The sequence below is a fragment of the Talpa europaea genome (genome assembly GCF_964194135.1).
Source record: "Talpa europaea genome assembly, chromosome: X".
NCBI lineage: Eukaryota > Metazoa > Chordata > Mammalia > Eulipotyphla > Talpidae > Talpa > Talpa europaea.
Window position 1 is genome coordinate 8,845,495 of NC_140081.1, and position 22,689 is coordinate 8,868,183.

General features: G+C 38.8%; 1 protein-coding gene across 1 annotated transcript in view; it reads left to right on the top strand.

Annotated features, from left to right (window-relative positions):
- Nucleotides 1–22,689, top strand: part of PPEF1 (protein phosphatase with EF-hand domain 1) — a gene marked incomplete at both ends in the record, with an annotated part of 100,691 nt that overhangs the window by 16,697 nt on the left and 61,305 nt on the right. Inside the window, 2 exons of the mRNA XM_084258194.1 lie at nt 8,900–9,027; nt 11,369–11,429. Coding sequence (XP_084114320.1) covers nt 8,900–9,027; nt 11,369–11,429 — 189 coding nt within the window. The remainder of the gene's footprint in view (nt 1–8,899; nt 9,028–11,368; nt 11,430–22,689) is intronic.

The window sequence follows — 22,689 nt, forward strand, 5'->3', positions numbered from 1 at the left end:
CACTACTGAGGGGAGCAGCAGGCGGCAGGAGAGATCTGCGCGCCATGTGGGACCCTCACCCAGTAGCCGGGGATCGAACCAGCGCTGCAGAGGCTGCGGGCAGCTTTGCAACACAGTGCTCAACCGCTGTGCCACTGGGGAGGCCCAAGACTCATCTCTTATTCCTACCAAAATATAGAGACTGAATCTAATCATGAGGAAATAGTAAACAGGATCAAATTGAGGGATACTTTAAACACTTGGCCTGTATTCTTAGAAAATTTTGGTGTCAGTAGAGAGAAAGGCTAAGAAATTATTTTAGAATAAAGGAGAATGAAGACGTAATAATGATGATGTAACTGTGTAGATAACAAAGATGCATATGTGAGAAAATGTTAAAAATCGTACTATTCTTATCATTTCCCCATGTTTGAAAATATTTCCAAAAATGTTAAAACTATCCTAGTCCTGTACAACCTGAGATAAGTTTATCAAGGTTGTGGGGATTGCAGTCTCGCCTTAGGCCCTTTGTTAGCTCTTCTTTGTTTTCACTGCCCACCAACTTCCTCATCCATTGCAGACTCTGTGCCATACTGAGTGTTTTCACTGTGCATGTGAATAACCCCCAATTCAATGGCATCTGGACTCCTTGACCTCCTAAACTCTCTAATTTCTTGATCTTCATCAAACCTCTGGATCTTAGACCCTTCCTGTCTATTTCCCAGCACCCTCTTACCTTCACTTTCTCCTCCATCCATCTTCTCTCATCTTCTGCTGGCTGTCATTTGTGCCAGTTAACAGATCATATTCAGTAATCATATTTTAGGAAATTTAAAAGATAAGTAGTAGGTGAAATATTTAATATTCCTAGCCAATTGCTAGCAAACTTTGGCTATAAGTCCTTGATGGGAAAGCCATCCTTGGTGACTTAACTTGGAATTTTCTACAGGGATAATTCAGTTTTTGTTTTGCTTTGCTTTTTAGCAACTTGTAGAGTTTATTTTCTTTGTCCAGAAGCTTCTGATTTAAATGTTCACATTTGCACATCCTATTTTGTCCTTGAATGGTTTCCAGCTTTGCTGTGTGCAATACTAGCTAGGCTGCAGCTGTGGCATTACAAGAAAATAGAGGGATGAATTAGAGTATTTTATAACTGGAAAGGATCTTAGATATCACATAATCCTAAATTCTCATTGTTCAGATGAGAAACTGAGGACCAGAGAGGCTAAGCAACCTGCCTGAGGTTACACAGTTGGTGCCTGGTACAAATTCAGGACTTATTTTTATTATCCCATGGATGGGTTGATGGGTAGGTGAGTACATGAGTAAATAAAAAATTCAAGAAATGACCCCTAATCCTTGCCCTTTTCTGACCTGTGGGAGGTCAGAGGTTTACATGAATGGTAAAATTATGATCTCTTCTGTCTTTGGGAGGAAATGATAGTTTTATTTAAAGTGTCTGTCATTGCTTGGAGACTGAGCTTCATGTTTTACTCTGAACTTTTAGGTTCTGAACTTTTGGGTTCATTTCCCTTTTAAGAAAAATGCTTTCTATAACCAAGATGAAAATGTATACATTGTGCAAAAATGTAAAATGATGGTATCTCATGGTAGTTTTGATTTGCATTTCCCTGATTACAAGTGATGTTGAACATTTTTTCATATGTCTGTTGGCCATTTGCATTTCCTCTTCAGAGAAGTTTCTTTTTAGCTCTTCTGCCCATTTTTGGACTGGATTATTTTCTTTGTTGTTGTTGAGTCTCATCAGCTCTTTGCAGATTTTTGTGATCAGTCCTTTATGATTAGTGTTGGGTGCAATTTGAACACTGGATGTTTAAAAATATTAAGGAATGTTTCAGATGTAACATTGGCATATGGTTTTTTTAATTAAACATTTTTTTGAGATAAAAAAAAAAAACAAAAACCCTGACTTTTGAAGGACACTAAAAAAAATGATATAAAATATATATAAAAGAAAAAAAGAAAAAAATTAAAATAAAAAAAATACTTTCCAGGGGCAAGGACACTGTGCATTCTTGCTCTGCAGGGGTGCTGGAGTGTGTGGATGAGCAGGCCTCACAAGGCCCTTGCCTTGCTTGCTGTGTAAGAAGCAGGCTTTGTGGCCATCTCCTGTCCTCTTCTTTGAGTTTTTGTCCACTGAAGTTGGAAGTCTCACTGGAACAATGAGATTGTGGCAGATGACAAATACAGAATATCTGTGAATAGAAATAATAGTGCAAGACATGGTCTCAGCATTGAGTCATACCCTGCTCTCATCATGCCTTCACCAGCTGAAGAAATAGATGCTTTTCCTCTGCTTTTAAAACCTTTTGCCACTAGATGGTTCATTCCCTTTCCAGTTCATTTGAATTCATTTTAATCGACTCTATCACATTCTGCCCCTCTCTCTTTCTGACTAGATGTCAAGCCCCTTAAAGTTACATTAATTATTCACTCCTCCTGGTGCCTCTTCAGGAGACCTCTGCCACTGAATTTCAAAAGCAAAGTCTTTAAATGCCTTATTCTGAATATGAAGCTTCTTATTTAAAGAACTGTCTGTCAAATGCATTCCTATTTAAAATACAAAAACAAACCAATCATAAAAAAAAAAAAACAACTCCATTGGTTAACATGAAGAGAAGCACAAGACTAAAAGTCTTAACTAAACAGGGATTTCATTCATTCATTCAACAAACATTTATTGAGCACCTACTATGTTCCAGAGACTATTCTACACTCAGGGGTTATAGCAGATAATTGGACAAGACCAAAATCCCAGCCCTCATGGAGATTACATTCTAGTGGAAGGAGAGAGAGATAATAACACATAAACTAAATGTATGCTATATCCAATGGTAATCGATGATGTGGAGAGAAAATAAGAAAGGAAATAGGTTGTGAAGGAAGAGTGCTGTTTTAAAAAGGGGAAAAGGACTCACTGAGTTTACATTTGAGCCTAGAATTCGGACTGTAAGGAGTGAGCCCTGGAGTTCCTGGTTGACCCAACTTCTTGTTCCTAACTTTTGGGTTCTGAAATGCTAGCCTGTTCATAGTAGTTTGTGAAATTTTTAATGAAATTATCCTATGTATAAATAGGAAGTCTTTGGGGACACTAGAATTTGTTAACCTGAAGAGAGACAATTATTAATTGCTATTCCAGCCTTTAAAAAAAAAAGTAGCTGTCATTTAGTATTGACTACTTCCTATATGAAAGGTTATAGGGATATGTGCTAAGCATTTTATATTAATAATAAATTAATATAGGGGCATCCCCGGTGGCGCAGCAGTTGAGCGCTGGGCTGCGAAGCTGCCTGCAGCCTCTGCAGTTCCGGTTCGATCCCCGGCCGCCTGGGAGGGTCCCACATGGCGCGCAGACCTCTCCTGCCGTCCGCTGTTCCCCTCAGCAGTGTACTTCGGTCCTTCTGCCTGTTCTGTTCCCCGCTCTGGCTCTGGTGAATTCTCTCACTCTCCTGCGCTTCTGACTATACCCAGTGCTTGTATAAATAAATAAATAAATCTTTAAAATAAATAAATAAATAAGATATTACTAATGCCTATATAAACACATTATCAATACATTATTGTGTATTATTGCAGTAGCACTGGAAGGTATTCATTCATTCAACAAATATGTTTTGCCCAGGTACTGGGGATATAGTGGTCAACAAAATAAAGTCCCTATTCTCATTTAATTTAGCTTAGAGGGGCAGATAGGCAATAAACATATAAACATATGACTATATAGAATGACAAGCAGTAAAAAGTGCTATGGAGAACAACTGTACAGATAAAAAGTATAGGGAATGTGAGATGAGGAAGGTGTGGGAGGGGGATATTATTCTATATACGGTCTCATTATTTTATGGCAAATTCCAAGTGCCATCTGCATTGAACAGAATAATGGCTATGAGTCCAGGTTCTGCAATTACAGAGATCTCTAGTTGACTCCACATTCTTCCATTAACAAATGATATGACCCTAACCAAGTTATTTCGGAGCCTCAGTTTCTCTGTCAAATAAGGATAATGATACCGTATAGGAATGCCTGGCACACAAAAAATGCTCTGAATTTATTTTTAATTTGCTCACTGAGTCCCTAGAAAGATACTTAAATTTTTTTTGCAAAATACTATGATTTTTGCTATCAGAGAAAAGAACCCATTAAAAAACAAAGAACCCCCTCCCCAGACTCCCCAGCTTGACAATAAAGAAACCACCTATGCTGGGCTCAGAAAATTGATCAGGTAGCTTATTAAACCTGTGCTGTTGCTTCCTTTTATTTTTTTATTTTATTTATTTATTTTTTTCCCATAGAGGCATGTTCTATTTATTTATTTATTTGTTTGTTTGTTTGTTTTTGTTTATACATGCACTGGGTACAGTCAGAAGCTCGGGAGGGTGAGAGAATTCACCAGAGCCAGAGCAGGGAGCAGAGCAGGCAGAAGGACCGAAGTACACTGCTGAGGGGAGCAGCGGGCGGCAGGAGAGGTCTGTGGGACCCTCCTCTGGTGGCCGGGGAGCAGCCAGGGATCGAACCGGTGCTGCAGAGGCTGCGGGCAGCTTCACAACCCAGCGCTCAACCGCTGCGCCACCGGGGAGGCCCTGTTGCTTCCTTTTAGAAACAAAAATAGCAGGCCCTTGGGACACATATGGCAAGAGCTTTTATTTATTTATTTTTCTGCATAGAATTAATGTGACAGGGAAGACAAGTCCTGTTACGTGATGAATCACCAGGACCGAAAGCCAGTCTAAGCTATCCAACAAGTTCAGAACTAGAAGACACAGATCTTTAACTCTGTGGGCAGGGTTGGGGGTTGTGGAGCCGGAGACCCCCTTGGGTAGGGTCTGTCATATCTGGGCTCTACCCTTTGCTATTTTGGAGGTTTCTGCTCCAGAGGAAGGTCTTCAGCTAGCTAGATGGCCCCAAGACTGGTGAGGACTCTTAGGAATGCGGTGAAGTTTTAGAGGTCTGCTGTTGGTGTGCCCAAGCCTGCCCTGTGATCTCCTTCCCTTTCCTCGGGGTGGGGGTGGGGGCACTGTGGAAACTGCATGCACAAGGAGCAACGTTTTATCAGCCACTGCCCAAGTACTTAAAATCCCTATGTAGAGCTCCAGGAAGGGCCTGAACTGGAGTACCCAGGAAGTTGGAGGCCTGAGGCCTACGCTGAACCTACTTTCCCCACCTCTAGCTAGCTCACTAGGCAGGGTCTAGCTCACTAGGCAGGGACTAGCTCACTAGGCAGGGTCTGTTTAGGAGGCAGAAGCCACAAAGTGATCTGAATAGAGGATGCTGGATGTGAAGAGCTGCTACCTAGGTAGCAAGTTGTTCCTGGGTAACTGAAAGGGCTCCTGCAAGAGAACTCTTAAGTATAGGGAGGAAGCCGCTGTACCTCCAGGACTGAGAACAAAGGGAAAAGATTGGAATCGTTAAAGTGTAGAAACTTGGAGGCGGAGGTCCTGTAGAACTGAAACTCAGAACTTTGAGAAGGACTATTCAGCTGGTGCTGGTGCCTCTGAGGGGCTGCGGTGAGTCTGGCTTTGCAAGTGCTGGGCAAACTGCAAATTGAATCCAGAGACTACTGCAAGGAGAAACTGCTGCAGGGAATGTGGAGCAGTTGCTAGTTTACAGGAACAGGGACAGGAAGGAGGCTATCCTTGGTCCCCTCCTTTAGCCTCACCATCTCCCTCTACCACTCGTCTTGGCAGAGTTGGACAGGGAGCAGTTGGCAAAGCTGAAATGTGGCCTACGGAGTCCCAGCCTCGGCACCAGTGATGGAGTAGGCAAGTGCCGATGAGAGCTGACACATGATACCTTAGTATGTGTTGTTCATGTTCAGGTGTACAGGCTCAGGTATAAGAGTGCAAGCAGAGAGAGAAATGGTGGATTCTCAAGTAGGGGTTGCAAACAGCTTACTGACTTACTGACTTTGAAATAGAGGAGGAAGTGCAAGAAGCAGGGAACTGAGTATGGTTGTCTGTCTTCCAAGGCAGAGTATTCACACTCATTAATAGCCCATGAATGTATTGTGTGCTTACCAAACAAAATAGCAACTCCTCCACTGGCAAGTGAAGTGGGTTCTGGCAAGGGTCTAGACAGAAGCAAGGCAGAGATAAGAGAGGACTCTTAGATTGCTTTTTCCTCATGTGGGGAAGGACTAGAACAGTAGTTTATCTAATGTGTCTAGCTTAGTGTCAGGTACATAATAAGCATTCAGTAAATGGTAGCTATTATAATTCAAAGGAAGGAAAGGTATAAATAGATTAGGGACTGAAGTAACTGGCCACAATGGAGAGAACCAGGGTTTGGACTGAGAAGATGTTAGTTCATACTAGGTAACTTTGAACAAGATGAACAAGATGCTTGCCTCTCTGAACCCAGAGTTTCCTTACATGTATCATGGAGATGATAATACTCTGGGGACTAAATGTCTTATAGTAGACCCTTAAATATGGTAGCTATTTTGTTCCATTAATAACTATAGAAATAATAATAAACTTGCCTATTTATTATTGATGCTGCTAATGCTAATTAGAAGAGATTTTTAGTGATCATACAATAGATTCCACTACATCATTGTACAAATTAAGAAACTGAGGCACAGAAAAAGGTCAAGAGATATGAACATTAAGAGCCTAGGGGGGCCTCCCCGGTGGCGCAGCGGTTGAGCGCTGGGTTGCGAAGCTGCCAGCAGCCTCTGCAGCACCGGTTCGATCCCCGGCTGCTCCCCAGCCACTGGAGGAGGGTCCCACATGGCGTGCAGACCTCTCCTGCTGCCCGGCCACTGGAGGAGGGTCCCACATGGTGTGCAGACCTCTCCTGCTGCCCGCTGCTCCCCTCAGCAGTGTACTTCGGTCCTTCTGCCTGTTCTGCTCCCCGCTCTGGCTCTGGTGGATTCTCTCACCCTCCCGCGCTTCTGATTGTACCCAGTGCATGTATAAACAAAACAAACAAACAAACAAATAAATAAAACATGCCTCTATTAAAAAAAAAAAAAGAGCCTAGGGAATGGAGTCAGTCAGACCTGTGTTCAATTTCTTGCCATTCATTTCCACTCACTGGCTAAGTGACCTTAAGTCAGTTAGTCTCTCTCAGCTTCACAGTGTGGTGAGGACTACAGGAACGAATCTACTGCCTGGCATTCCGTGAGTACTCAGTGGCATGAGCGCAGCAGTTGTGTTGTGCTTGGTGAACAGAGAGCCTTTGAGGCCCCCTGAGGTGAGGGTTGGTTGGTCATGGCAATGACTGTCCTATAGAACAGGCCTTTCGGGTGAACCTGGGCTCTCCATAACATGTTGAGAACACCGGAGATTTCAGTCATGGTCTTACAATTCGTTACTTTGCAATAGCGAACAGATCCCTCGATTTCTTCTCCTGTGGTTTTTCCCTATAAAGTTCCTGTTACTTGACCTTATGTTTATTTTCTGGGTTTTCTGGAAGCTGAATAATGAAACAAGAGTCTCTGAAACCCAAGAGCCTTGAAGAAATTCATAAATAAATGCTGTCTGATGACTAGTGTCTACTTGGTGAACCACAGAAGTACTAAACCAAGGATCCTAGAGGCTGGATTCCTGCTTTCAGAACTCAAATTATTCTTGTTATAGTTAATTCTTAATTTTTATGCATTAATGGGAAAATTTGTAGCATGAATAAAAGGAGCCAGCTGGTGTTGATTGCTCTTAACTCTAAAACTTAAAGAAGGCATAAGAGACTATGTTTTAAATCTCATCTCTCACTTTATTTCTTTCTTCAATACTATGAAGCTACCTGATGGTTCAAAGGCTACCAGCCCCAGGAGGGAGTCAGTGTGCCTGAATAATCCACAAATAAGACGATATTTGTCTCTACAGTTGCCGTTTGTTTCACATGCGTTTTATATCACCACTGGGCTAAGCTCTTTCATTTATAGTATTTCATTTTGTCCCTCTATTACCTCTATAAAGGAGGAAGATGTTTTCTTTTAGCCTTCTGTCTTTAATCAATTAAACCTCAAGTGCAGAGGGTGGAGTCAATCATATTTCTTAATTCATTGTACATTGTCATTATTGGCTGTACAAAACCTTTTCTTATGTTAGTTCATTTGCTTAATCCCTTCTATCCATGTACCCCATGCTCATTCATTCTGCCCCCCCCTTGTAATACTGAGTGTAAATCTTTGCCTTTATATATTCTTATGAAATGTATATTGTGTTTTTGTGTATGTGTATTTTAAACTTATATGAAGTGGTATCATGTTATATTTCATTCTGTCTTTAACTTTTTAAATAACTATTTCTAAGCGAAGCACTGTTTGTAAGACCCATTCAAGTTGCTATGGGAAGCACTATTTATGCTTCCGTTTGTGCTGTAATATTCCATAGTGTGTACTCACCACAGTTCGACATTTTTCTTCCTCATGATGGACAGCTTGGCTGTGTTGGTATCAAACTTCCTACTGCCACAAACAAAGAAACATTGTATCCTCATATGTCTCCTTTGTGGACTGTGTGATAATTGCTTTGGGGGGGTATGCCGTGGGATTACATAGGCATAGTATATGTATGCTTGTATGAATAGCTGTTGCAATTCATAGGACATACATGGACTTCATAGGCCTAAGTAGTACTAGGGGAAACTTAGATTTTGAGAGTTTTATTAAAACTTAGCCAAAGTCATATAGATGGTCATTAGCAAAGTTGGGATTTAAATTCGGGCAGTCTTGCTGAAAAACTTTTCTTCTTAATGGCTGTGCCATCACTATTCACTGAATATTTGAGACTTGAGGACATTTTGCAAAAACATAAAGGCAAATCTCATTGTAGTTTGTTTCCAGAACCCAGAAATGGCCTGCTTTTTTCCTGAAGCGATATCCCCCTTCCCACCCATCCCGATAGCTGTATAGTAACTGCTTTTCTCTGACTTTCATATTCTCTGGGTCTGCAGCGCTGAAAGCCGCACTTATCATCCAGAACTGGTACCGAAGTTACAGCGCTCGGCTGAAGGCCCGACAGCGCTATGCCCTCACCATCTTCCAGTCCATTGAATATGCTGATGAGCAAGGACAACTGCAAGTATGTTTTGCAAGCTCATCTCTCTTCTTTTGGTAAAATGCTTCTCTATACCTCTTGTTATTGAAAGAATGGAAGTTTGGGTCCATTTTAAGTGAGGGGACCTTGTTGAAAGGCTTTAACAGAAAATGGAGTGACATTGTCTTAGAACCGGTTTTGAGATGAGAGTATGATTTGGGAAGAGGATGGTTTTTTCATTTCAGAAGTTCACATTCTTAAAAGAGTGCCACCAGATGCCTAGTTAACTAAATAGAAAATGGTCTAATTCTACTTTTTTTGTACATGCCCCAATAGAAAGTAAAGTTGTTACTTTGTGAAGGATAAAATACTTGAAGGAATTAAAAAATGGAATAATTTCCTGGGGATACATCTATGAAAGTTCTGGAAAAAAATTTGGATGGGCAAGGAAGTTCTTTTTTAAGTTTGCAAAGACTAATATAAATCCAGTTTTCATGGTTATTAATAGAAGAAAAAAACCCTTTTTAAAAACAAAAAGATTTTGAAAATATCTCCCATGTAGTTGTTAATAAAAAAATCAACTTGTAAAGCAATATGTAGAGTTTTATTCTATGTATGTGAAGGAAAATTAAATGTACAGAAAAAGTCAGGGGAAAAATATATAGTAAAGTGCTTCGAGTGGTTTTTTCTGAGGACAGGAATGGTCTTGGTGGGTGGGAGAAGACTTCTCATTTTCATTCTGTGTTATTTGTAGTTTTGAGCAATCATGTAAATTTATGTTACAGAATTATCTAAAATAATTAAGAAAATTTCAAAAAATAAAGAAATTGCTGGATTTATTCTTTCAAGCTAGGACAATGCTATACTTTGGTGCAGTCAGATACTCACCTTGCCAGATTGGGAGCACAGTGTTGACTGTCCTTTTAAGTACTGTAGAATACAGTGATGCATGTAAAGGTAGAGTGAGCGCTCAATTGGTAATCTTTATATATAAACATTCCAGTACTTGTGCATTTTTAAAACTGACTCTTTATAATAGATTTATTGAAATACAAGTCATCCATTTAAAATATAAAATTCACAAAGTTGTATAAACATCCACACCATAATAAATTTTAGGAGTTTTTCATCATCTCCCAAAAAACTATATCCATTCCTCAGTGGATAGATCATTTGAATTGCTTCCACTTTTTTCTATTATGAATAATCATGCTTTGAATATCTGTGTGAAGGTTTTTATGTGTACATGTTTTCAGTTCTCTTGGGTGTGTGCATTAGGAGTGGAATTGCTGGGTCATCTGGTAATTCTGTTTAACTTTTTTAGTAATTACTAAACTGTTTTCCAAAGCAGTTGTACTGTTTTACATTCCCACCAGCAGTGTACAAGGGCTCCAGTTTCACCACATCTTTTCCAACACTTGTTATTATCTGTTTTTGATTATAGCCATCCTTGTGTATTGAGGTGGTATCTCGTTATCTCATTTGTGGTTTCTGTTGACTAAATTGAGAAACCCATCAATAGCATTAAAATCATATGTTTTGATGTTTGTGTAGGAAGTCTTCCTTCCCTCAACTCCCAGACCTACTCCTAGATTGATAGGGTTCCTTAGTGTTCACTCTTCATGGGAGGGAGAACTTGGAAAAAAGTTAACTGCACTGTGTACGTGCAGGTCTTTGCTGAAAATTGGTAGTCATAGAGGCAGCAACTAGGTGATGGTTAGAATGTTGGTGGATTTCTAGCTTTCCCTCTTACCCTCCTTCCTTCGTGTCCTCTCTCTTTTCTGTCCTTTTCCAAATATATTTGACATTTAACAGTATCTAACTCTTACTCATACCACCAAAAGGAAAAGGAGAGCTCGTACTGAACAAAATCTAGTATGTCTTAGGTTGGTTTCCTAGAAGCAGAGTCTGAGTACTCTGATAGAAGTGATTTCTTGAGTTAATGTTCTCAGGAAAAACCTGTAAGGAAATGAGGAAGGCAAGATAGGACAGGAGGAAAAACTAGGCAAAAAGATGGCTTCCAGAGAAGTCTGAGGTTGACCTGACCCCAGTGGGAATGTGCAGGTGTGAAACGCATCCCAGTTTGTACCACACGTTGGCAAAGGAGATAGAGAGCGAGGCTGTAATACCCTTGCTTCAGTTAGTCATTTTCCTTGGGCAGTCCCCCAGAAGGGGGGGTATGATATCCTGTGCAAGCTGCCATCCATCTGCCAAGGGCAATCTTTGGGGGGCAGAGGCAGATAGCACTGGGACCTGTTAGCACATACAAGAGCTGGGAGATGAGTATTCCAAAAGAGTAAGGTGACGTGCACGAGACACCAACAGCAAGTGCCACAGTAGCTGTTTCGGGTTCGATAATTGATTAATGTATTTTTCTTTCATCCAGCTATCCAATTTTTTTTCGTTCTTGTTGGATAACTACACACACGTAAATCAAAATGACCCAGGTAAGTAAAAAGTTAAGTCTTTTGAAAAACGGTCCCTAAATGTTGAATTGTGCTCATCAAGGGATGGGTGAATAGTAAGAAATTAAAAAGCTGCCCACCCATCTTGTCTGTGTGACAGCAACCAACTAGTGACATCAGTCCAGCTGACTTTTTCCTTTTCTGATTGGTGTCAACTAACTTGATCATTTCATTTTTTCACTCAAAAAATGAAATTAGATTTGATTCAACTTTAAGTTGTTGGATACTTTCTCTGAACCACAGTCTGTCAAGGCACAGTGGTAGCTTAGTAAAGAGGATATTTATTATCTTTTATTCACAAAACTTTTATGCTGAGAGTTAAAAATTTCTTGAGTATTTTATGAAACAAGATCCAGGGAAGATGGTAGATTAAATACAGTTGGCCTTATCATGTCTTTGTTTTCTGCATAGATACATAAGTACCTAGCTATCTATTTATCATTTATGAAGTTATTTTGAAATGATTACATGAATAATTTCAGAGATGAGCAATATAGGTATGCTCCAAAAATGACTTTAAAATGGTTATTTACAGAAGATATTTCTCCTACAAACTAAGGTTTGTCTGTTATCTTTGAAGTAGACTCTAGACTTAAAAACTTCTTTTTAAAAAATTTGAGCCAACCATTTTCTGCTCAACAACTTTGAGTGTATGGTGTCTAAGAGCATCTTTTAAATCTGGTAAGCACCCTTCAAAGTGAGCACCCTTCAAAGTGGAGAAAGAAGGTTGTTTTAATGGCATGCTTTGAATGAAGTACTTATGTATGAAACTAATTAAAGCATTTAATGGTCTGCAGAAGCTTTCTGAATGGTGAAATAGCCAAACCTGAGAAATGGGGAGTGGGTGGATATGGGTACTTTGCCGTTTTCTTTCTTTTAGATAATTACAATTTGAAGATAGTTGTTTGTGCTTCATGTTCTTTGGCAAAAATGTTTTTGCAAGGAATTATAGTAATGAAATGAAACAGCACTCTTTCTGCTAATGACCTGATATTTCAATCTGGGCTCTGCATCAGAATCGTATATAGGGATTCTTAGCCAAAAATGGCTGGGTTCCAGCCCAGAGATATTTACTCAGCCTCTCTATTTGAAAGAAAAAAAAAATCTACATTTAAAAAATTCTGCAGGTCATTTAAAAATATATTAAAAAAATTTTACAAAGGAAGGGAACAGTGGTTTAATCTTATGTAAACTTTTTCTTCATTACAGAAAAGTACACAAATCATAAGTATATCACAGTGCAGTTTCTCAAAGTAAACACACCCTTGTAACTGGCACCCAGGAAAAGAAAATCCCATTAGAGCCAGAGAAGCCCCTTTCGCATTCCTCTCTAGTCTGCCTGACTCAACCCATCACTACTTTCCTGACTTCTGTATCCTGAATTAGTTTTGCTTGTTGTGAACTTTTCTGTCTAAACTGAAGTATACAGTTTTGAACGTGCCTTCTCATGTTGTGGCCGCTTTGTCATTCTTGTTGCTGAATAATATTCCATTTTACAAATATACCAAAATTTGTTCATTCCATTGTTTATGGACATTTGGCTTTTATTAGTTTTGGTAATTTAAATTGTATTGCTATGCAATTTATTGAACAAGTCTTTCTGGTGAACATATAGATTGTATTGTTTTTTTCTATACTTATTTTCACCTATGTATTGCTATGTGACAAGCCACCCCAAAATTAGTGACTTAAAAGTGACAGTCCTTTTTACTGCTTATGATTCTGTGGGTCAGGCATTTGAACAGGGTTCGGTGTATGTATATATATATACCAAATTGTCAGATCAACCAAATTGTCTCATCAGACCAGGTATTTTATATTTTTGTTGCTATGGTGAATAGGACATTTTCCTCATTTTATCTCCCCAATGATTATAATAGTATTTAATAATGCTTTTGATATATACTTACTTGTTTTATATTGTGCTACTATTGAATAAAAACATTAATAACATTATTATTATTATTGTGACTGATGTTTATTAAATGTTTGCCATATGCCATGTTTTTAAGTACTTAAAAATATCATTTATTTAGTTTTTATTTAGTCTTTATGACAAACCTGTGAGATTAATATTATCATCACCCCATTTTTATAGATGAGAATACTGAGGTTTAAAAGATAATCTCCCAAGGTTATTCATCTCATTAGCGGTGAAGCTGTGACTCAAACCAGTGTGGTTATTTTAATTCTCATCATTTCTGAGAGTTTTCCATTGATTTTCTTGAGTACAAATATTTAATTGCTCTGGCCACAAGTAACTTTGTTTTTGTATCTTTATTTCTAACAGTCATGCTCTTATTTCAGTTTCATGGTTTTTATTGAAGTAATATTGCATTATAGTATTACATAAGTTTCAGGTGTCCATCTCTGAGAATCAGCATGTATACATACTACATTAAGTTCACTGCTAAGAGTCCAGTTCTATCCTTTACTACATCATTGCTCCCCTTTTCCCAATTTGCCTTGTTGTAACCACTAATTTGTCTCATTGTCTAATAGTTTTATTTTGTTCATCTGTTTGTATTCTTTTTGTACCACATACAAATGAAATCATATAGTGGTTATCTTTCTCTGTATGACTTATTTCTCAAGTTTAATTTTCTATAGGTCTATCTATATTGTTGCAAATGGAAGGATTTTATCTTTTTTATAGCTTAGTAGTATTCCATCATATATATACACATACATACATATACACATACATACATACCACATCTTCTTTATCCATTTGTCAATGAATGGACACTTAGGTTGTTTCTACTATTGCAGCTAGTGCTGCCATAAATATCGGGGGGGAGTGCATATTTCTCTTCAAATTTGGCTTTCGTATTTTTATTTATTTATTTATTTTGAAAGATTTTATTTATTTATCCAAGCACTGGATACAGTCAGAAGCACAGGAAGGTGAGAGAATTCACCAGAGCCAGAGAGGGGAGAAGAGCAGGCAGACTGACAGAAGTATACTGCTGAGGGGAGCAGCGGGCGGCAGGAGAGGTCTGTGCGCCATGTGGGACCCTCGCCCAGTGGCTGGGGATCGAACCGGCGCTGCAAAGGCTGCAGGCAGCTTCGCAACCCAGCACTCTACCGCTGCGCCACCAGGGAGGCCCTGGTTTTCGTATTTTTAAAAAATATTTGTTTATGCATACAAGAGCTAGTGTACAGGCCAGAGATGCTGGGGGTGAGAGGATTTACCAGAGACAGAGTAGAGAACAGAACAGGCTGACTGAAGTACACTGCTGAGGGGAGCAGAGGGTGAGTCAGGAGAGGTCTGCTGCGCCATGTGGGTTGCTCCCTGGCCAGCTGTGGATTGAACTTGTGCTGCAAAGGCTGCGGATTGCTTCGTAGTGCAGTATTTAACCCCTTGAACCACCAGGGAGGCCCGGTTTTTGTATTTTTGGTGTAAATATCCAGAAGTGGGATAGCTGGAGCTCATGAAATTTCTGTTTTTAATTTTTTTTTTATAGAGGCATGCTTTTATTTATTTATTTGTTTGTTTGTTTGTTTGTTTTGTTTATACATGCACTGGGTACAGTCAGAAGCGCGGGAGGGTGAGAGAATTCACCAGAGCCAGAGCGGGGAGCAGAGCAGGCAGAAGGACCGAAGTACACTGCTGAGGGGAGCAGCGGGCGGCAGGAGAGGTCTGCACGCCATGTGGGACCCTCCTCTGGTGGCCGGGGAGCAGCCGGGGATCGAACTGGCTCCGCAGACGCTGCGGGCAGTTTCGCAACCCAGCGCTCAACCGCTGCGCCACCGGGGAGGCCCTGTTTTTAATTTTTTTGAGGAACCTCCATACTGCTCTCCATAATAGCTGCATCAATTTATATTCCCACCGACAGTGTATAAGGTCTCCTTCTCCCTACAGCCTCTACAATACTTCCTGGTTTTTGTCTTTTAGATAATAGCCATCCTTACAGTTGAGGGGTGATCTCTCAATGTTGTTTTGATTTGTATTTCTCGAATAATGGAGATGAGGAACACCTTTTCCTGTGCCTATTTGTCATCTGTATGACTTTGAAGAAGTATATTCAGATCTTCTGCCCTTCAGGGTTTTTTTTTTTTAATTTTATGAGTTCTTTGTATATTTTGGATATTAAACCCTTGTTGGGTATGTAATATGCAAATATCTCACTCAGTAGAATGTCTTTTTGTTTTGATGTAAGTTTCTTTTGTTGTATAGAATCAGCTTCATGTTTTATTATATTGATTGGGGATAGTAGGACAAAGTTAAAATGGATCAGTAAAAGTAGGCATCCATATTCTGTTAATGATTTAATGGAAAAACCATTACTGTTGATTTAAATTTTAAAATTATGTTAAGGAGGTACCCTTGTATACTTCCAAGTTTTATGAGTTTTAAACAAATCAGGAACAGGTGTTGAGTTGTATGAAATGTCATTTAGGCATATATTGAGTTAATTATAAGGGCACCCATGATTTTAATCCAGATTCATAATTGAGAAATGAAATAACCATAAATGTGGCTCAGTTGGTGCTTTTCTTTTTCAGCAGTATCTGGAGCTTGTTTTCAAAGTGACATGTGGGTGGGAAAGGCAGAAATTGTTTTTTTTTTTAATTATGGGCTTCAAATTTTTCCCTGTCCAGATTTTGAGTCTGTACTAGGTAAAAGAAAAGACTGTGTGTAGGGGGTATTTTTGAAATATTTTCTTCAGAACAATTTGTTAAGGTATCATTTGGTGTAATTCAAGATTTTATTATATTTAATTAGTTTAGATTCATTTCAAAGGATTATAAACCAAATAGGTAAGGATTAATTCTAATTACATGTTGCACAAATCTTCATATATTGTAGATATTCATTAAATTATTATTAGTAGTATAACAGTTATAGCCTGTAAGGACAGTACTTGCATTTGAAATGTTAACACTTTTGATTGTTTTCATTTATGACCCACATTAGCTACTGGGAGAGAATCTATGTTTTTTTTTTGTTTTGAGATTTATTTTTATTTATTTGTGCATACAAGAGCTGGGGAGTAGGTCAGTGGTGTGGGGGGTGGGGTGAGAGGATTCACCAGAAACAGAGTGGGGAGCAGAATAGGTAGATCCACTGAAATATGCTACTGATGGGAGCAGTGGGTGAGACAGGTGATGTTTGCTGTGCCTTGTGGGTTAGCTCCCTGGCCAGGGATCGAACTCATGCCGTAGTGGCTGGCAGTAGCTTGACAGTATCAAGAATTCAACCCCTGCACCACCAGGGAGGCCCTTTGTTATTATTATTTTTTTTTAATGTGACTAATACCCAGCAGGAGGTATTATGATTTTATGTTTACTGATATTTCATATTGAATGGTTTTGACTAAGAATTGGTTTAGGGAAATGGTACTTTTTCACATATTTATTACTGAACTTGGAAGGAATGAAGGTCATCAATTACATGGAAGAAGGATCAGACTGAGCTGTTTTTTAAAAGAAAAACACATTATTTTTTTTTTTTATTTTTAAAGATTTATTTATTTATTTATTTATTTATTTATTTATTTATTTATTTTTTAATAAATTTTATTGTTATATTCCCCATACAATTGCAACCCCCCATTCTGACCCCAATCCCTCCCCTCCCGCCCCCGCCCCCCTAAAAGTGTCTCTGGTTCATAGTTTTTTGTTGATTTTGATTTTCACTTTCTTATAGTTATTCATTTTCCTGGTCCCTTATTTAAGTTTTCTAGATTCCTGCTATGAGTGAGACCATCCGGTATTTTTCTTTTTCTTTTTGGCTTATTTCGCTGAGCATGATCCCTTCCAGCGCCATCCATGTTGCTGCAAATTGCATGTGTTTATCTTTTTTGAATGCTGAGTAATATTCCATGGTATATATGTACCACATCTTCTTGATCCAGTCATCTATTTTTGGGCATTTGGGTTGTTTCCAAAGCTTAGCTATTGTAAACAGTGCTGCTATAAACATAGGGGTGCAGGTGTTCTTTGGAATTGATGTTTCTGTGTCCTTTGGGTAAATACCTAGGAGTGGAATTGCTGGGTCATATGGTAGCTCTATGTTTAGTAGGTCCAGAAATCTCCACACAGCTTTCCACAGTGGTTGGACCAGTTTGCACTCCCACCAACAGTGCAGAAGAGTTCCTTTTTCTCCACACCCTCGCCAACATTTGTTGTTGCTAGTTTTTTTAATATGTGCCATTCTCACTGGTGTAAGATGGTATCTCATGGTAGTTTTGATTTGCATTTCCCTGATGACAAGTGATGTTGAACATTTTTTCATATGCCTGTTGGCCATTTGCATTTCCTCTTCAGAGAAGTTTCTTTTAAGCTCTTCTGCCCATTTTTTGACTGGATTATTTTCTTTGTTGTTGTTGAGTCTCATCAGCTCTTTGCAGATTTTTGTGATCAGTCCTTTATCATTAGTGTTGGGTGCAAAAATGTTCTCCCAGTTGGTGGGGTTTCTCTTTGTTTTTGTTATTGTCTCTTTTGCTGTGCAAAAGCTCTTTAATTTGATATAGTCCCAGCTGTTTATCTTTGCCTTCACTATCAGTGCTTTGGGTGATGTGTCTGTAAAGATGTCTTTGATGTGCAAATCACGTAGTGTTTCGCCTATATTTCCTTCTATATATTTTATGGTTTCAGGTCTTATGTCTAGTTCTTTAATCCATTTTGAGTTGATTTTTGTGTATGGTGTGAGGTGGTGGTCAAGCTTCATTCTTTTGCATGTAGCGACCCAGTTTTCCCAGCACCATTTATTGAACAAACTTTCTTTGCTCCAATGCATATTCTTTGCTCCTTTGTCAAAGATTAGTTGACCATAAATCTGTGGGTTTATTTCTGGATTTTCTATTCGATTCCATTGGTCTGTATGTCTGTTCTTGTTCCAATACCATGCAGTTTTGATGACTATGGCTTTGTAGTATAGTTTGAAGTCTGGGAGTCTGATGCCTCCATTCCCTTCTTTTTTTTTCAGGAGAGCTTTGGCTATTCGGGGTTTTTGGTGATTCCATATGAATTTCATCAATAATTGTTCTATTTCTTTGAAGAATGACATTGAAATTTTGATTGGAATAGCATTGAATCTGTATATTGCTTTTGGAAGGATGGCCATTTTAATAATGTTTATTCTTCCAATCCATGAGCAGGGGATGTCTCTCCATTTCTTTGTGTCTTCTTCTATTTCTTTTAACAGTGTTTTATAGTTTTCTTTGTATAGATCCTTTACCTCTTTTGTTAGATTTATTCCCAAATATTTGATTTTTTTTGTTTCAATAACAAAAGGGATGGTCTTTTTGATTTCTTCTTCTTCAGATTTATTGTTTGTGTATAGGAAGGCTACTGACTTTTGCGTGTTGATTTTGTATCCTGCCACTTTACTGAACTGATTGATGAGTTGAATTAGCTTTTCTGTGGAGTTTTTGGGGTTCTCTATGTATAATATCATATCGTCTGCAAATAGTGATAGTTTGACTTCTTCTTTTCCTATTTGGATTCCTTGGATGTCTTTCTCTTGTCTTATTGCCCTGGCTAGGACTTCCAGTATTATATTGAAAAGCAATGGTGAGAGTGGACATCCTTGTCTTGTTCCAGATCTTAATGGAATTGCTTTCAGCTTTTCACCATTGAGAATGATACTGGCTGTTGGCTTGTCATAGATGGCCTTTATGATGTTGAGGTATGTTCCTTGTATCCCAAGAATTTCAAGGGCTTTTATCATGAATGGGTGTTGCACTTTGTCGAAAGCTTTCTCAGCATCTATTGATATTATCATATGGTTTTTATATTTCTTTTTGTTGATGTGTTGGATAACGTTGATTGATTTTCGGATGTTAAACCATCCTTGTGCCCCTGGAATGAATCCAACTTGGTCGTGGTGAATTATCTTATGGATACATTGTTGGATTCTGATAGCTAAAATTTTATTGAGGATTTTTGCATCAGTGTTCATTAGGGAGATTGGCCTGTAGTTTTCCTTTTTTGTGTTGTCCTTGTTCGGTTTTGGTATTAGTGTAATGTTGGCTTCATAGAACGTGTTTGGTATTGTCCCTTCCTTCTCAATTTTTTGGAAGAGTTTGTGAAGGATAGGCACTAATTCGTCTCTGAATGTTTGGTAGAATTCATTTGTAAATCCATCAGGTCCTGGGCTTTTGTTTTTGGGGAGGTTTTTGATTACCATTTCAATTTCGCTAATTGTAATTGGTCTGTTTAGGTGTTCTATTTCTTCTTTATCTAGCTTTGGGTGATTGTAGAGTTGTAGGAATTTGTCCATCTCCTCTAGATTGTTAAACTTGTTTCCATATAACTGTTCATAGTAGTTACTGATTATTCTTTTGATTTCTGCTGTGTCCGTTGTGATTTCTCCTCTTTCATTGATGATCCTGTTTATTTGTGCTTTCTCCCTTTTTTCCTTTGTGAGCCTGGCTAGGGGTTTGTCTATTTTATTGATTTTTTCAAAGAACCAGCTCTTGGTTTCATTGATCTTTTCGATTGTTTTTTTAGTTTCAATTTCATTTATTTCTGCTTTGGTTTTTATTATTTCTTTTCTTCTACTGGTTTTGGGGTTTTTTTGTTGTTCTTTTTCTAGATCTTTGAGCTTCGAGATTAGGTTGTTTCTTTGCGTTCTTTCTTGTTTCTTGATGTGAGCTTCTATTGCTATATATTTTCCTCTTATTACTGCTTTTGCTGCATCCCATACATTTAGGATATTGGTGTCCTCCTTGTCGTTCAATTCAAAAAATTTTTTAATTTCTTCTTTGATCTCCTCATTAGTCCAATGGTCTTCCAGTAGTGTGGTTTTTAATCTCCATGAGGTAGGAAAGTTCCTTGCCTTCTTTTTATGGTTTATTTCTAGTTTGATGCCTTCATGGTCAGAAAATATGGTTGATATGATTTCAATCTTGGTGTATCTATTGATGTTTGTCTTGTGCCCCAGTATGTGATCGATCCTGGAGAATGATCCGTGTGCGCTTGAGAAAAATGTGTACTCCGTTTTTTTGGGGTTTAGTGTTCTATAGATGTCTGTTAAGCCCAATTGCTCTAGGTCTTTATTTAGAGCTTTGGTTTCTTTACTTATTTTTTGTCTTGTTGATCTATCCATTGTTGATAGTGGTGAAAAAACACATTATTTTTTAATTTTGTTCTTAAACATGACTTCTTAAAAAACAAAAGTTTCTTATTTTATATTTTTACTTTTTCAAAAGTTGTATAATTTTTTAATTGAAATAACATTGGTTTGCAACACTTTCTATGATTTAGAGGTATAGGATCATACCTCTTTATATGTATGTTACCATACCATGCCCATCACCAATGCCCCAGTAATACTCCACCATAGCCCAGTGGGCCTGGGCTGAGATTGAGTTTTAATAACTAGAACTGGAATTGACTTGATTTGTCTGTTGACTGATGAGAAAGGGAGAATTGACAGAGCATGGGTGAAGGCAAAGATTGGGAAAATAAAGTCATTTCTTTTTTATACCTCATAGAGTTGGGAATACTCAGTAAGTCAATTATGAGATGATATAGTGAAACTGCAACTGGCTTTTGTTGTTGCTTTCCCAAGAAGAACCTGATAATTTAAGGCCTCCCTGGTGGCGCAGTGGTTGAGCGCTGGGTTGCGAAGCTACCCGCGGCCTCTGAGGCACCGGTTCGATCCCCGGCTGCTCCCTGGCCACGGGAGGAGGGTCCCACATGGCGCGCAGACCTCTCCTGCCACCCGCTGTTCCCCTCAGCAGTGTACTTCGGTCCTTCTGCCTGCTCTGCTCCCCGCTCTGGCTCTGGTGAATTCTCTCACCCCCCCTCCCCCTGCCCTCGTGCTTCTGACTGTACCCAGTGCTTGCATAAACAAACAAACAAACAAACAAATAAATCTTTTAAAAAAAAAACTGATAATTTAGTCTGTAGAGTTAGGAAGAGGAAAGTTTTCATTTGGAGCAAGATCTGTCTCTAAGAATGTTACCAAATAGAAATGAGAAGCAGTATCTTCATTACTACAGTTAGTAATTAGACTTTATTGCCTACATAATGGATATGAGGTAAAATTTACCAAGAGGCTTTACATTCCTAGTTTTCTTTTATTATTGTTATTATTATTATTATTATTTAAAGATTTATTTATGCATACAAGAGCTGGGGTATAGGACAGAGATATGGGGTGTGAGAGGACCCACCAGAGACAGAGTGGGGAACAGAACAGGCAGACCAACTGAAATACACTGCTGAGGGGAGCAGCGGGCGAGACAAGAGAGGTCTGCTTCGCCATGTGAGTTGCTCCCTGGCTGGCCGGGGATTGAACTCATGCTGCAGAGGCTGCGAACTGCTTCATAGTGCGGTGCTTAACCCCTTGTGCCACCAGGGAGACCCTATTGTTATTTTTTAAAAACATTCTTGTTTAGTTTTTCGTAATACAGGATATCTCCCTTCAGGTATGGTCACCATAGTTTCCCCAGTTTTCAAACATAATGTGAAATAGTCAACTTATTCTCAAATCTCAATTCAAATCCAAAGGAGAAAAATAGCCTCTGGCGGACCACATTGAAGAGAGACATTATTACTCCTAAATTCAACTTCTTATAAAACATGATTAACCACTACCAAAAAATATTGGGGTTACACAATACTTTAGAAAGTATTTTTAAATAACCAAATACTATGATTTACTTCAGAATTTTTTTTCAAGTTTAGTTCTTAACTGTAATCTCTCAGCCTGAGTGCATCATGAAAAATGGTATGTATTCTGTCTTCACTTGTTAACATTATACTATCCAAACATGTCCACTCAAAATCTTCAGAAAGGTAGAAACTGCTTGCAGAGAACTCGTATTAATTGCCCTAGGAGCAATTCAGTGTTAACAAGTTGAGAAGGGTATGTCATTATTCTCTGTATCACTTATCTGTTACTGCAATAATATGGTCTATTAAGCAACCACAATGACTCAGTGATATGTAATAAGCATTCCTTTTTGCTCACAAGTCTACAGATTAGCTGAGCACTTCTGCTGATCTTTGCAGTCTCGTTAAGCAATTTTTGAACCTTGGCTGGAGTTCACTCATGTGACTAGAGGTTTGCTGGCTGGTGCCTGTTTTAGGGTGGCCTCAGTGACTCAGCTATGGATCACATGGTGTCGGATCTTTCAGCAGGCTAGTGTGGCTCGACTTCATGAGAATGCCATGGTTTCAAAAGAGAGAGCTTGGAAGCATGCAAGGCCTCCTGATGTCCTGGCTTGGAACTGGTACATGACATTTATTCCACATTTTAGGTCAGCACTAGTCATGAACCCAA